This window comes from Leuciscus leuciscus, assembly GCF_965113295.1.
Source record: "Leuciscus leuciscus genome assembly, chromosome: 25".
NCBI classification, from domain to species: Eukaryota; Metazoa; Chordata; class Actinopteri; order Cypriniformes; family Leuciscidae; genus Leuciscus; species Leuciscus leuciscus.
The window spans coordinates 19,345,582-19,360,259 of NC_138724.1; the positions used below are offsets into that span (position 1 = coordinate 19,345,582).

General features: G+C 38.7%; 1 protein-coding gene and 1 long non-coding RNA gene across 2 annotated transcripts in view; both read left to right on the plus strand.

Annotated features, from left to right (window-relative positions):
* LOC309490323 (solute carrier family 23 member 1) overlaps positions 1-14,245 on the plus strand; it is a 32,763-nt gene extending 18,518 nt beyond the window's left edge. The window contains exons 7-12 of the mRNA XM_082159424.1: positions 1,136-1,292; positions 6,628-6,881; positions 7,709-7,873; positions 7,987-8,095; positions 12,920-13,015; positions 13,812-14,245. Of these exons, the coding sequence (XP_082015550.1) occupies positions 1,136-1,292; positions 6,628-6,881; positions 7,709-7,873; positions 7,987-8,095; positions 12,920-13,015; positions 13,812-13,996 (966 nt within the window). The 3' untranslated portion in view covers positions 13,997-14,245. The remainder of the gene's footprint in view (positions 1-1,135; positions 1,293-6,627; positions 6,882-7,708; positions 7,874-7,986; positions 8,096-12,919; positions 13,016-13,811) is intronic.
* LOC309490333 lies at positions 3,842-6,423 on the plus strand. The gene is made up of 2 exons (XR_014202668.1): positions 3,842-5,519; positions 5,550-6,423. It is a non-coding gene; the product is annotated as an uncharacterized lncRNA (long non-coding RNA).
* Positions 14,246-14,678: the final 433 nt, after the last annotated feature.

Consider the following 14,678-nt stretch of genomic DNA (forward strand, 5'->3'; position numbering starts at 1 on the left):
AATCAGCGTACACTAACGTCTTATTGGAAATTAGTTCCTCTAAAAGGAATTGCTAGAACTAAAATCGTTCCTAGAACACGACTAATGGTGCCTTCACGTGCTATGGTAATTATGGTAAATACCAAAAGCCGACGTGGAAAATGCACATGAACACCCCCTCATGTGGTATTTTCCACTGGGCAACTCGTAGAATATTTTGATGCACGAGTTGCCGAGATGAGATAACCTTTGACCTTTTCAAAATGGCGGAGAGCAACGCAAGAGTCATGAATAAGCATTGCACACAACTAAACGTTTTTTTGCTACTGTTAGCGGATAGTTTTTGTAGCCTATACAATATTGTGTCATTAAAAATTGTAATATAATGCGTTAACACTCAGTGTCAGTTTGGTTTGTTGTTACCTACCCAGAGCAGATGCTAGCTAGCAGTCAATAGGAGCCTCCTAGTAATGAGCGGTCAGGCAATTTACTCACGTGAATGTATTTTGTCTGTAGTGTACGCCAGCGACAACATGATTTACTGACTTAAGCTATCTAAACATTTTTAGCCAAATAACAGGTCTGGATCTGTGAGTCCATTTTTTTTTTACCTACATTACGACAACAAAAGCACTTGAACACAACACACTGGTAAATACCAGTTCACAAGTGGAAAATATCATCTTTTCCATAGCACGTGAAGGCACCATAAATCCGAGTACTTCTTGTACTTCTGCCGCCAATAGTTCTAGGAACTATGAAAAGGTTCCTCCATTGCGAAAGCCACTCCTGATAACAGATAAGATATTAGATGTAATCTGTCATATGGTGGTTTTGAAGTAACTACGTCTTAAAAATCACTCAGTCTGTGACAATCTTGTCGAAAAGAGTTGTGGGAATAAAAAATAATAGTTTCAAGCTTCACTCTTGGCAAAAATCAAGAAATACCCCAGGGGCTAATATTGTCACATTTTACATGCTACAGATACAGATTACAAAAAGATTCCTAGCATTACTAGCCTGACATTAATTGACTTAGCCTAAGTGAGCTAATAAATCCAGCCTTTAAAGGTTCAAAAACAAGAAAGTGTACATTGTGAAGTCCATGACAAGGAGACGTAGAAAGCCATGTTTATGTGTTGTATTTAATGTACAGGCTTTATTTGGGATGTGTGGAGCCTGGCTGGTGTGCTTCCTGCTGACATATTTCAATGCCCTGCCCTCATCCCCGAATGAGTACGGATACATGGCCAGAACTGACATCAATCTCAATGCAGTAAAAAGTGCTGCATGGTTTTATGTGCCTTATCCAGGTGAGCCACCATCAAACAGCTATACAGCAAATAACATGGACTTTTATTTGCAACCCTGCAGTTTTTTTTTTTTTTTTTTGCTATTATGTCATCAGCATTTTTTACACATTTTATTTAAAGATTTAGATTTTAGAGACCCAGACTTTCACAAGTTTTTTCACTATATATATATATATATATATATATATATATATATATATATATATATATAATTTATTTATTTATAAAAAAAATCTTACAGATCCCAAACTTTTGAATAGTAGTGTGTGTGTGTGTGTGTGTATATATATATATATATATATATATACACACACACATGTATAATATATATACGGTACAGGCCAAAAGTTTGGACATTACTATTTTTAATGTTTTTGAAACAAATTTCTTCTGCTCATCAAGCCTGCATTTATTTGATCAAAAATACAGATTTTTTAAAAAATATTGTGATATATTATTACAATTTAAAATAATTGGTTTTCAATTTATTATACTTTAAATTATCATTTATTTCTGTGATGCAAAGCTGAATTTTCAGGATCATTACTCCAGTCTATCACATGATCCTTTAGAAATCATTCTAATATGATGATTCATTATCAAAGTTGAAAACAGTTCTGCTGCTTAATATTTTTTCATAACCTGTGATACTTTTTTAGGATACTTTGATGAATAAAGAAAAAAAGAAAAAAAAGAAGCCAATGTTTTAAAAATAGAAATCTTTTGTAACAACAATATACACTACTGGTCAGTAATTTGGGGTCAGTAATTTTTTTTCTTTCTTTTTTTGAAATAAATCAATAATTTAATTCAGAAAGGATGTGTTAAATTGATCAAAAGTGATAGTATAGAAGATTTATATTATTAGAAAATATTTTTTTATTTTGAATAAATGCAGTTCTTTTTAACCTTTTATTCATCAAATATATTAGGCAGCAGAACTGTTTCCAACACTCATAATGAATCAAAATATTAGAATAATTTCTAAAGGATCATGTGATAGACTGGATGTCACATGTGACACTGAAGACTGGAGTAATGATCCTGAAAATTCAGCTTTACATCACAGAAATAAATGATAATTTAAGTATAATAAATTGAAAACCAATTATTTTAAATTGTAATAATTTATCACAATATTAATTTTTTTTTTCTGTATTTTTGATTAAATAAATGCAGGCTTGATGAGCAGAAGAAACCTCTTTCAAAAACATTAAAAATAGTAATGTGTCCAAACGTTTGGCCTGTACTGTATATCGTTCAAAAGTTTGGGATTGGTATGATTTTTTAAATGTTTTTAAAAGAAGTCTCTTATGCTCACCAAGGCTTGCCTTGCCTTATTTATTCCTGTGATGGTAAAGCAAAATTTTCAGCATCATTACACCAGTCTTCAGTGTCATATGATCCTTTAGAAATCATTCTAATTTGCTGATTTGGTGCTTAAGAAACATTTATTTTTATTATCAATGTTGAGTACAGTTGTGTACATTTCTTTCAGGATTCTTTGATGAAAAGAAAGTTTTACAAGAACAGCATTTATCTGAAATAGATGCTTTTGTAAAAAAAAAGTACACAGAACGGTAATGGTACACAGAAATCACGAGTCACGGTTCGGTAGCCTACGTACCTCGGTTTTTGGGTCACGGTTCGATACGAGTTCAGTACAACAGGAAAAAGCTACAAATCCACAATGCAGATTTATTTTATTTTATTTTGAACAGACAGTAGTGCAAATTACAATCTGTTCCACTAGCGGCATTTAGTCCCCCTGATGTAGTTAGACTGAATTGTTTGCTTGTCTTTATTTCTTATTGTATAGCTTCTTATACTTCATACTATAACTTTTATAAGGGATTTTGATCATTAAAACTGACATTTAACAAAAAGAGGTTCATTTTATTATACATGTACATACAGTGAAGAGAATCAGAGTACATATTGCCTGAACATATTAATGTTTCATATTTAAAAAATGAAAACAACAAAAGGCAGGGTTGTTTTATATTTCGTTTGGTTATACATGCAATGAAGGTGATCTATGTACACATTGCCTGAACCACATTTGTGTGGCTATTAATGCATTTAAGATTTTTAAATGAAAACGAAAAGAGGCAGGGTGGTGTACATGTATGTTTTATTGTAAATATACATACTGATAACCGGAGTAGCCAAGGCGAGTTGAGTGACGTTATCAAGAACGCTGCTGTACCATTTGCAGAATAGCTTAATCTGCGTCCTCCCTTCCTCGGGAGTTTGTACTCCTGAGTCGAACTTGGCGAGTCCGAACTACCAAGGACGCAAGTCCAAACTTTTGCAAACTTGTTATTGAGAAATGCTCTTGGCTGTGTCTGATATTGCCCCCCATTTCCTTAAATAGGGCACTATTTAAGGGGACAGCCATTTTTACTGGTGTCCGAAACCATAGTGGACGAATCCCAGAATGCACCGCAATAACGAGTCTACAACCAATGTACGCTGAACAGCTAGGCTGAACATGTACGCTGAACATGCTGAACATGTAAGCTGAACATGTACGCCAAATATGTTTCCTAACCCTGCTCCTGGAGACACTCCAACAGTGCACATTATGGATGTCTTCCTTATCTGACCCATATATTTCTGGTCTTGGAGTCTCTACCAGCTCGATGAGTTGATTTAGGTGTGATTGATTAGGAAGAGTTGGAAAATGTGTAGTGTTGGTGTGCCTCCAGGAACAGGGTAGGGAAACACTGAGCTAGAGAATACCCATAACTTATTTTGACGGTCACGCCGAATGAATTCCGGCATCTGACCAGAAGGTGGCGCCCGCAGCTGAATCGTCTGTCCATCCATTTTTCCAAACCGCTGGTCCAATGTGGGTACAGCGTAATATCATACAGGTATGAATTCCTTTTTACTCAGTAAAAAGTGTCTGAATTAACTCATTTTCATTCACTCCTTTAAGTGGACTATATTAGTGGAGTAATGTAGGGAATAGTGAATGAGTGTATTGGGGCAATTTCGAACACAGCCCTTGTTTTGGGTTGGTGCATAGATCGTCTCCTCGTCTTCTGCTCTTTTTCGTGTTGTGGTCAGCAAACAGTGTTGCATTACTGCGCACACCCCATTCTGGATTGGAGTGTGGATCGCCTGTGACACTGTATTCATCATCTGACCGTGACAGTTCGGGACGAATACATGTATTTATTTCCTAAAAGTGCACAGGGCCAAAAATACCCATAGTTGAAAAAACACCCACATTTGTTATCTCTTGCTTAACTGTGAAAATTCCAGAAGAAATAATTAATTAATCTTTTCATGAATTAAAATACCAATTCATGATAGCAAAAAGTCAATGAATGGTTTGATGCAAAGATACATGGTTTCCGTGGAACTCATTAAACAAACATTTTGTCAACCATCTGACTGTTCTGAATAATATATGAAAGTTGATTTTCATAGTCAATGAACATGAACGTTAGCTATTTCAACAGTACTGTCAAAGCTGGTTCCCAAGTGCTGTTTGCAAGCTGTTTTTAAGACATGTCTGTCAAAAAAGAAAGAGCTATCTTGAATGGTAGTGTTTCTTTCATATTCCAGAGATGAGAGATACATATGTGACATGTGAAAAGTGACATGAATAGGGCTTCTCTAATTCATCCTGAAGAACATCTGGGAACTGTCAGTCACCGGGAACCATAGTTGTCTTTGCCAGGGTCAATTCTCACTCATAAAGGTGTGGTGTATTATTGTGTATGACAATGACAGTCAGGCTTTTGAGCCCTCGCCCGTTTCAACGTGCTACCCACTCAGGTCTTTTCAGTCATTCTGTTGTATTAAGAAAAGCATTCAACAGCAATCGGTCCTCTGCTAGGAATCAGCTAGCACGTATATATGTATTTGAAACAGCTTTAAGGTTTCCATCGTTCTTTTCACTGCGTCCCATTTGACTTCTTTAGATAAAGCCTAGTTGTATCACCCAGGGACTACATGTTCGGGAATGTGGTATTTTAAACATCAAATAGTTAATACAGGTTTGACTGCATCAGTGTCTGAATGTTAGTGAGGACAATCAGTCATTTCGCTTGACCCACTTAAATCCCTTGAGACATGTATGTGCTCCGGGCTGATATACAAGAATAACTGAACATGGGCCTCATATTACTGTGTGTATTTTTTACCATAATGTGTTTCTTCTGTGTATATTCTACTACTGTGTGTATTATCCTTTTTGCTTTATATATAGCTGTATGTATATGTATATATATATATATAGAGATACATAGTGAGAGAGAGAGAGAGAGAGAGAGAGAGAGAGAGTGATCCTGCTGGAAGTAGCCATCAGAAGATGGGTACACTGCAGTCATAAAGGGATGGACATGGTCAGCTACAATACTCAGGTAGGCTGTGGTGTTTAAGCGATGCTCGATTGGTACTAAGGGGCCCAAAGTGTGCCAAATTCAAAGTGTGTTTACACCAAATTCTGACCCTACCATCTGAATGTAACAGAGGAAATCGAGACTCATCAGTTTTTCCAATTTTTTTTATTATCCAATTTTGGTGAGCCTGTGCAAATTGTTAACTCAGTTTCCTGTACTTAACTGACAGGAGCGTCACCCGGTGTGTCTTCTGCTGCTGTAGCCCATCTGCTTCATAGTTCAACGTGTTGTGCGCTTAAAAATGTTTGTTTGCACACCTCGGTTGTAACAAGGGGTTATTTGAATTACTGTTGCCTTTCTATCTGTTCAAACCAGTCTGGCCATTCTCCTCTGACCTCAGGCCATTCTCTTTAAACCCTATGGTTGTGTGTGAAAATCCCAGTAGATCAGCAGTTTCAGAAACACTCAGACCAGCCCATCTCACCAACAACCATGCCACGTTCATAGTCACTTAAATCACCTTTCCTCCCCATTTTGAGGCTGAACTTCAGCAGATCGTCTAGACCATGTCTGCATGCCTAAATGCATTGAGTTGAGTCGTTGAGAAAACTATGCTTAAGTATTACTCAGAAAGTCTGATTAAAATCTGGTATTTTGAGTATTTTTTTGGCTGAAAATCAGACACAAATTTGAATGGGAGTCAAAGCAAACATACCTTCATGACACCATAACAAGGAAGCAAAGTTTGACTAGGTTGTGTCAATAGACAAAATTATTCAACCCAAAGGTTTCTTTTTGTTAAGCTTCTCCACCTTAAACGGTTAGAAGAAATGGTGTTCCTAGTAACCTCATCATGCTTCCAACCATGGAAGCATGGAACCAACCACTAAAATTATGGGGTTTTTTTGCATCATAAAATATACCAAGGAAAGTACTGTCCGTAACAAGCATTTCCTCATCTATTAACTCTTTTACAGGACAGTGGGGTTTACCCACTGTGAGCTTGTCGTCTGTACTGGGCATGATGGCTGGAGTGCTGGCCTCAACAATGGAGTCCATTGGAGACTATTATGCGTGCGCTCGTCTCTCTGGTGCGCCTCCACCTCCCACGCATGCTATTAACCGCGGCATTGCGGTGGAAGGCGTGGGCTGCATCTTGGCTGCCCTGTGGGGTAGTGGTAATGGAACCACCTCCTACAGTCAGAATATCGCCGCTCTGGGAATTACAAGGGTAGGATTTCTCTGTTTATTGACAACAACAACAACAATAATAATAATACACGTGCATTAAAAAAAGAATTTTTTTTGGTGATTAAGCTTTTCATAACTTGTCATTACTGATATTTACACATATTCCAGAACATAAAATAACTAAAATAATAATGTTTCACTTTTTAAAGAGAAGTTAGAGCAGTAAATAAATAAATTTAATTCAATAAAAGAATATGCAGTACACAGATATACATATAATCCCCAACCCTACAAAATCAAGAACTAATTTACAGAAAGTATCCTGATCAGAATTTCAGGTTGTTTTGGTGCTTAATATTTAGTGTTGACTTCCCGAGCATCAATGACAATTTGTGACCTTTTATGATCGTTCCTGTGCATGAGTTCTGAGTAATAAAGGTGGCCACTGTTCTCAAACATCCTGCACTTCCTGTAAATTATTTTGGTTTTTGAGCATCCTCTGCACATTTAAGGACTTCCCCACATATCACCAACACCTGCAAGCCATCATTGATGCTCGAGGAGGCAACACATGACATGAGATTAATGTCATTTTTGGAGGAATGCTTAAACATCTGCTGTGCATCTTCTTCAGGGCAGTGCTATATAAAAAGGTCTTATTTTGAAGATTTTATTTCGATTTTTGCCAAGTGGTGTTTAAATGTTATCAGGCCATTTTTCTTTATAATGTATCTCCGTTTCATGGGAATGACAATTATTGCATTCCTGCATGTTCATAAATGTTTTTTGGTTTGTTTGGTTTGGGTTTCATGACAGTATTTTGGATGATTTATATTTTTGATGGCTGATCCCTACATTGTGTGCCAGGTCGGCAGCAGATTGGTACTTCAAACCGCTGGGCTTCTTATGATCATCTTGGGACTCTTTGGTAAATTCAGTGCAGTCTTTATAACTATTCCAGACCCGGTCATTGGTGGAATGTTCCTCATCATGTTTGGCATGGTAGCAGCAGTCGGTATTTCCAATCTGCAGGTATACTTGATAGAGAGTTCTCATTTCATTGTTATAAAATTGTATGTCAGGGCGACTTCATCTAATAAAATACATACTAAGAGTTTGCTTCTTTTGTATTTCATTTCTTTTAGTATGTGGACTTGAACTCCTCCAGGAATCTCCTAATTCTCGGCTTCTCAACCTTCAGTGGTCTTGTGCTCCCAACCTGGTTTCATTCGAATCCAGGCATGGTCAACACAGGTGAATATAACATTGAAACATATACAAAATAACATCAGCATCACCTAGCGTATGCAGCATTTAACCCATCAGCAAACATATTTTACAGGAGTATAATACTTCTACCCAGGGGCGTAGCACCAATTATTGGGCCCCGTCACAGAACCAAAGGGTCAGGCCTCTCACCACAACAAAAACCCAATACTGCTTCATTTTCACAGCTTTTATTTTAAATTGTATTTATTTGCATTAAAACATAATGTACCCTTCGAAAATTTTCAATTAAGCCATCATTCCTTTAAAAAGTCCATGTGAAAATTCGGTAAAAAAAAACACACATTACATACCATAATTTTTTCCATTCGTCTATTGCTATAATTATCTGTCAATCATTAAAATATCCGGGTGACTTTAACAAAACAATTTAGCAGATTCACCCTCGGGTTGTCACTCCTGAAACTGTACTCTGTAGTGTGTTGGTAGCATGAAAAACACAATAAATGTCAATAACATTTATTGAAATAGCGAATGGGATATAGCCAATACAAAAAGCTTGCAAGTGCGCTCTTTAATCATTGAAGCGGTCAATAACTTCAGTCTCAGTTCTGCACTCTTGCGAAAACGCCTATTGTCACGTACTGCTCCGAGACGAGGGTTAAGATCCAAATGCAGCTTTATTGTGGGTAATCCAGAGGTGTAATCCAGTGTACAGGCAAAAGGTCAAAACACAGGTAGGCAGTCCAAACAAACCAACAAAGAAACAAACAAAACAGGCAGGGACCAGAGGCAAAGAGTAATCCAGGGAACAGGGCAAGAAATCAGGGAAAACGCTCAGAATTGCAGTGTAACACTTAAACAAGACTTTGCGGTGAGTGAATGAACATGGTATACATAGACTGAGACTAACAGGATGATGAGACACAGGTGAATACAATCAGTGAATGAGGTACAGGTGAATGTGATCAGTGATGAGTCCGGGCAGTGAGTTATGGGAAAAGTAGTTTGTGAGTGATAATAGTCTTATGTGGAGTGCCCTCTGGTGGCTCTCAAGGGCACTCCAGCTGGTGATCGTTACATAGCCCCCCCTTTAAGGAGCGGATTCCAGACGCTCCTAAAACTGTCCAGGAGGGAGGTGGAGCGGAGGAGGACCCGGGGGTGGGGTGGGATGGAGGGCCAGGCCCGTGGAGCGGATAACGACCTGGACACTGCGGCAAGACAGGAGGCGCGGGCGGATCAGGCTGTGCAGGCGACCCTTCCGGAGGCCAGGGAGGAGGCGACCCTTCAGGAGGCCATGGCACAGGAACAGAAACCGGCTCAGGAAAAGGAACAGACACAGGCGGGACTGACGTGAAGCACTGGCTCGGCGGGACTGACGTGAAGCTCTGGCTCGGCGGGACTGACGTGAAGCTCTGGCTCGGCGGGACTGACGTGAAGCTCTGGCTCGGCGGGACTGACGTGAAGCTCTGGCTCGGCGGGACTGACGTGAAGAGGCTGACCTGGGAATGCTGATGAATGTGGTGGGCCAAGCTCCGTGGCCATTGCCTCTTGGAGTCTGATGCCCCTTCCCAAAAAAGGTTTAGGGGACATGTCCTCTTCAACCTCCCCATCAGTGAAGGAGGAACCACATAAAATTAGGGCAGTCCAGAAAGTCTCTTAGACTACAATTAAACTTCCCTTCAGGAAACCAAGATCTTATGGGCTCATTTAGTCCAAAACAGAAAATGTCCTTTAAAGCCACTTCATCAAATGGAACTTGAGAAGATAACAAACAAAACTGGTGAACATAGTCTTCAATAGGTAAGTCTCTTTGCTGGAAATGTAGTAGTTGGTCGACTGGGTCCATGGTTAGATTGGAAATGGTCATAAAAGCCGCTGGATCTGGGTATGGCGAAGTCTTCTGTCACGTACTGCTCCGAGACGAGGGTTAAGATCCAAACGCAGCTTTATTGTGGGTAATCCAGAGGCGTAATCCAGTGTACAGGCAAAAGGTCAAAACACAGGTAGGCAGTCCAAACAAACCAACAAAGAAACAAACAAACAAACAAACAAAACAGGCAGGGACCAGAGGCAAAAGAGTAATCCAGGGAACAGGGCAAGAAATCCAAATAAACCAAAAGACAAGAAACCAGGGAAAACGCTCGGAATTGCAGCATAACACTTAAACAAGACTTCGCAGTGAGTGAATGAATGAACATGGTATAAATAGACTGAGACTAACAGGATGATGAGACACAGGTGAATACAATCAGTGAATGAGGTACAGGTGAATGTGATCAGTGATGATGAGTCTGGGCAGTGAGTTATGGGAAATGTAGTTTGTGAGTGATAATAGTCTTATGTGGAGTGCCCTCTGGTGCACAATGAATCTCTTAAAAACTCAGTGAGCTCAGGCTGAAAGAAAACTCTGCCGTTTTGAGTATAATCACATAACCTGATGACTTCTGTTATGGTTTCAAGAAGCATTCACACAAAATTAAGTTTAATTTTGTTTTGTTTAATCTGGATGGCTTTGATATAAATGTTCAATAAGTTTTCTCTGAAACTGAGTATAGTTGAGCCATACCTACTGCATTTTGGCAAAATATAAACTTAATTGTAAATTGTATATATATATATATATATATTTACATTTACATTTACATTTATTCATTTAGCTGACGCTTTTTATCCAAAGCGACTTACAATTGCTATATATGTCAGAGGTCGCACGCCTCTGGAGCAACTAGGGGTTAAGTGTCTTGCTCAGGGACACATTGGTGTCTCACAGTGGATTCGAACCCGGGTCTCTCACACCAAAGGCATGTGTCTTATCCATTGCGCCACTACCACCCCTATATATATATATATAATGCATGTGTCACAATCTGGCTCAGCGTGGCTTCAACGGGAACACGATGAAGACGAAATAAGAATAAATAGGCTTTAATAGCAGAATGCATACATAACCAAACTTAGCTAGTGTGTCAACGAGAACCAACAGGAAACAGATAACAACGAGGAACTATATACACAGAGCTAACGAACATGATGAATGACAGCTGGTGAGATGAGTGTCCATGGTAATTGACGGCAGGAAACTCAGACATGGGAAAACAGGAACTAAATACAAACTAAAATTCCATGAAAACAAAACTAAAAGAACATGACTGCATGTATGTGTGTATATATAATGCATGTATGTGTTTATGTATGTATTCAGTCATGTGAAAAAGAAAGTACACCCTTTTGCATTATATGGATTTGCGCGTCAGGGCATAGCAAAAATGTCATTATTTATTTAACAACAAAAATGTTTTTATTAGTTTATGGTCGACTCAATGACTGCAAGGTGCCCAGGTCCTGTGGCTGCAAAACAAGACCAAATCGTCACCCCTCCACCACTGTGGTTGACAGTTGGTATGAGGTGTTTGTGCTGATATGCTGTGTTTGGTTTTTGCCAAATGTGGCGCTGTGCATTATGGCCAAACATCTCCACTTTGGTCTCGTCTGTCCAAAGGACATTGTTCCATGCAAACTTAAGCCATTGCTGCTATGTTTTTTTTTAGAGAGAAGAGGCCAACCCTTCCAAACAAGCCATACTTGTTCAGTCTTTTTCTGATTGTACTGTCATGAACTTTAACATTTAATATGTTAACTGAGACCTGCAGTCTGAGATGTAGCTATTGTTTGTTTGTTTTTTTCTTGTGTAGTATTGCATGGTCTGACACACACATCTGACCTTAACTAAAAAATTTATAAAACTAAACTAAAAAAAACTAATACATTAAAATAAAAATTCCAGTCTGAACTCCTTTGCTGCGCATTAGACTCAAATATTGCTTCAGACTCTGAACAGGGCAAGAAACAGTAGTTCTACCAGAAAGACTCGGGAGAAAAAATGATGTAACAAAAGCATATATTTATTAACAGCCCAGCAAGCAAATATTTATAAAGTTATTTGGCGTAGCGCGCAATCCGAGGGTAGCGATCTGCATTTCCTGCCTGAAGACGAAGGCAGGGGCGCAGCCGACCCCCCGGGAGGTGTTGGAAGGGACCATCCTGGTGGTGGCGGGGAGGATGGAGGTAATTGTTTGCGTCAGCATCTGCGAACTCAGACATGTGTAAGTACCAATCTTTTGCACTGCAAGTATTACAACATGATTGGTTAGATGTGAAGGTTAAGTGACATAATGATTGAGTCTTCCTGGCAGAACTTGCGCTAAAGCTTTCATTTCTTTGAGATCTCATTTGAGAGTGATAACGACAGCTGTGAGGCGGGTCACTCGGTGCAAGTGGCACATCCCAAGCTTATCCGCAGTGGTGAGAAGCATTGTCTGGACTCCTGAGGTTAGGGCGATTTATCTGCCAATCCTCTTTACAAGTCTCCGTTTGACTCTGCTGTAATCTCCTCCCTTCACTTCAGACCTCCCTTCAAACCTTTCACGTGAAAACCAGCGTTCCCCCTTCGACATTTGGGCCAGTGCAGCCTTTTGATGAACTTTGTCCTAAACTTCGTGTTGGGTTAACACTGCTTAAAATTTGGGGAGGGGGTTCAACAAGTCTCATAGTGCATAGTGCACTCTTAATCAGAGCCTCTTTTAAGCAGTTTAATGATAGGCTTTCAGGAATTAGTGATCTAAGCTGACACATTGAACTCCTGACCAACGCTTGCTGTGTTGGTCTCGTCAGATGGATGTTAATTGGTCCTAGAATATTTACCTTATTAAGACATAATAATTAATAAGATATCTTATACCAAGAGTTTTTACGCCTACCCGTTGACTTGCATATATATATGCATACATTGGGCATCTGTCACTGTCCGCCCAGCTCTTTGTGACTTGAATGGTTTGTATCTGTCAACAGGCATAAAAGAGTTGGATCAGCTCATTATGATTCTCTTCACCACCCACATGTTCATTGGTGGATTCTTTGGATTTGTATTGGACAACACAATACCAGGTAAGTCGTAAAAAAGCATGACTGTTGGGCATGTAAATCTGCAGGGGAACGCTGTGGTCAAAAGGTTTAGCTAGCGTGCCTGTTACGCCTTTGTACGGGCTTGTTTCAACTCTTCGGAAGCCATATGAAAGTTACTATTCAATAAAAATGACACCTGTGAACATAACAGGAAATGCTAAGGAATACTCCAAAAGGTCATTTTTGCAGTGATGTCATGGAAGAACCATTTTTGATCCCCCACAGTTCTTAAAAGAACCATTTTTTTAGTGTAAAGAACATTTTAGTAATCTACAGAATCTTTTTCCACTATAAAGAACTGGATGTTAAGGCCCGTTCACACCAAGAACGATAACTATAATGATAACTATATTAGCGTCCACACCAATAGCATTCTTTTGCACACTTTAAATGCTCAAGCTCTTTAAGATTCTTATTGGCTGTTAATGGAAAAAAAAATATTATGAAAGTGTAGCCAACAATATTGTTCCTCTGTGACATTGTCGTTATAGTTGTGGTGTGGACTCTGCTATTATTTTACATTAGAATGATTTTTAAAACTATATCTTTATTGTTAACCTTATAGTTAGTCCTTGGTGTGAACAGGCCTTTAAAGGTTCTTCATGGAACCAGGTGCCAATAAAAAAACTTTCTAAGAGTCCAGATCTAATTGGCATATAACATGACTGAAATCTAAATGAATGTTTGCATTATGAAAAGATTTAAATATCTTATTTTTCTTCTAGTTGTGTCAAAGTATTGTTAATATAATTAATAAAAATCATGTATTTTTCCTTAGGAACAGAAGAAGAAAGAGGAATAAAGAGCTGGAGGAAGGTTGATGCTGGATCTAAAATACACATGACCGATCATTCCTGTTACAATCTGCCTTTCTGCACGAACTTTATTCAGAGGTTCAAATTGCTCCACTACCTCCCATTTCTCCCATCACTTGAGTCACAGGAACTGGGAACGCATCTGTAGCACCATAGCTTTCTGTGGTGAGGCTTGGTTTATGAATGGCACATTCCAGGCAAGAGGTGAGCAACATTCAAGCCCGGCTCCAACGTTAAGCTCATTAGAATAAGAGTTCACCCTAACCACAGAATTGCTCCTATTTTTCATGGGACTCTTACAACCGTGGACATTTTCAGCTATTTGAAAACACATGAAAGTTCCTCAAAATCTCCTACCAATTTTCATTATAATATATCGTCGATGTCGGGTGGAAACTTTTTAATACTTTTCATTGGATAAATATTTGCAAAACCCGCAGACAGATGTAGAGTAAAGGTTAACCAATAGTAGTGATTAATAAGAAAAAAAATTCTAATGGTTTCTGCCTGACAGCAACGATATATGTATATGTAGGCTATATATAATAACACATTGGTACCATTTAAATCATAATATAGAAGTTACTTTTTCAAATAAGTAACTCACATTTACAATTGAAAACCCTTCGGTTTCGAGTTCTTGAACTTGTGAGCGTGATGGCTGTACATCACTTTTCTGTGACGTACAAGTCCCACCCTAAGATTTAGGTTTCAAAAAGTTCATAATTCTCGTAATAAATCAAATAAAACCCATTTGCGTCAGTGGAATCTGGTTGCACTCGCTGTTTGTAGTGGATAAAATAACTTAACCCCATGCCTGTGGTGGATTT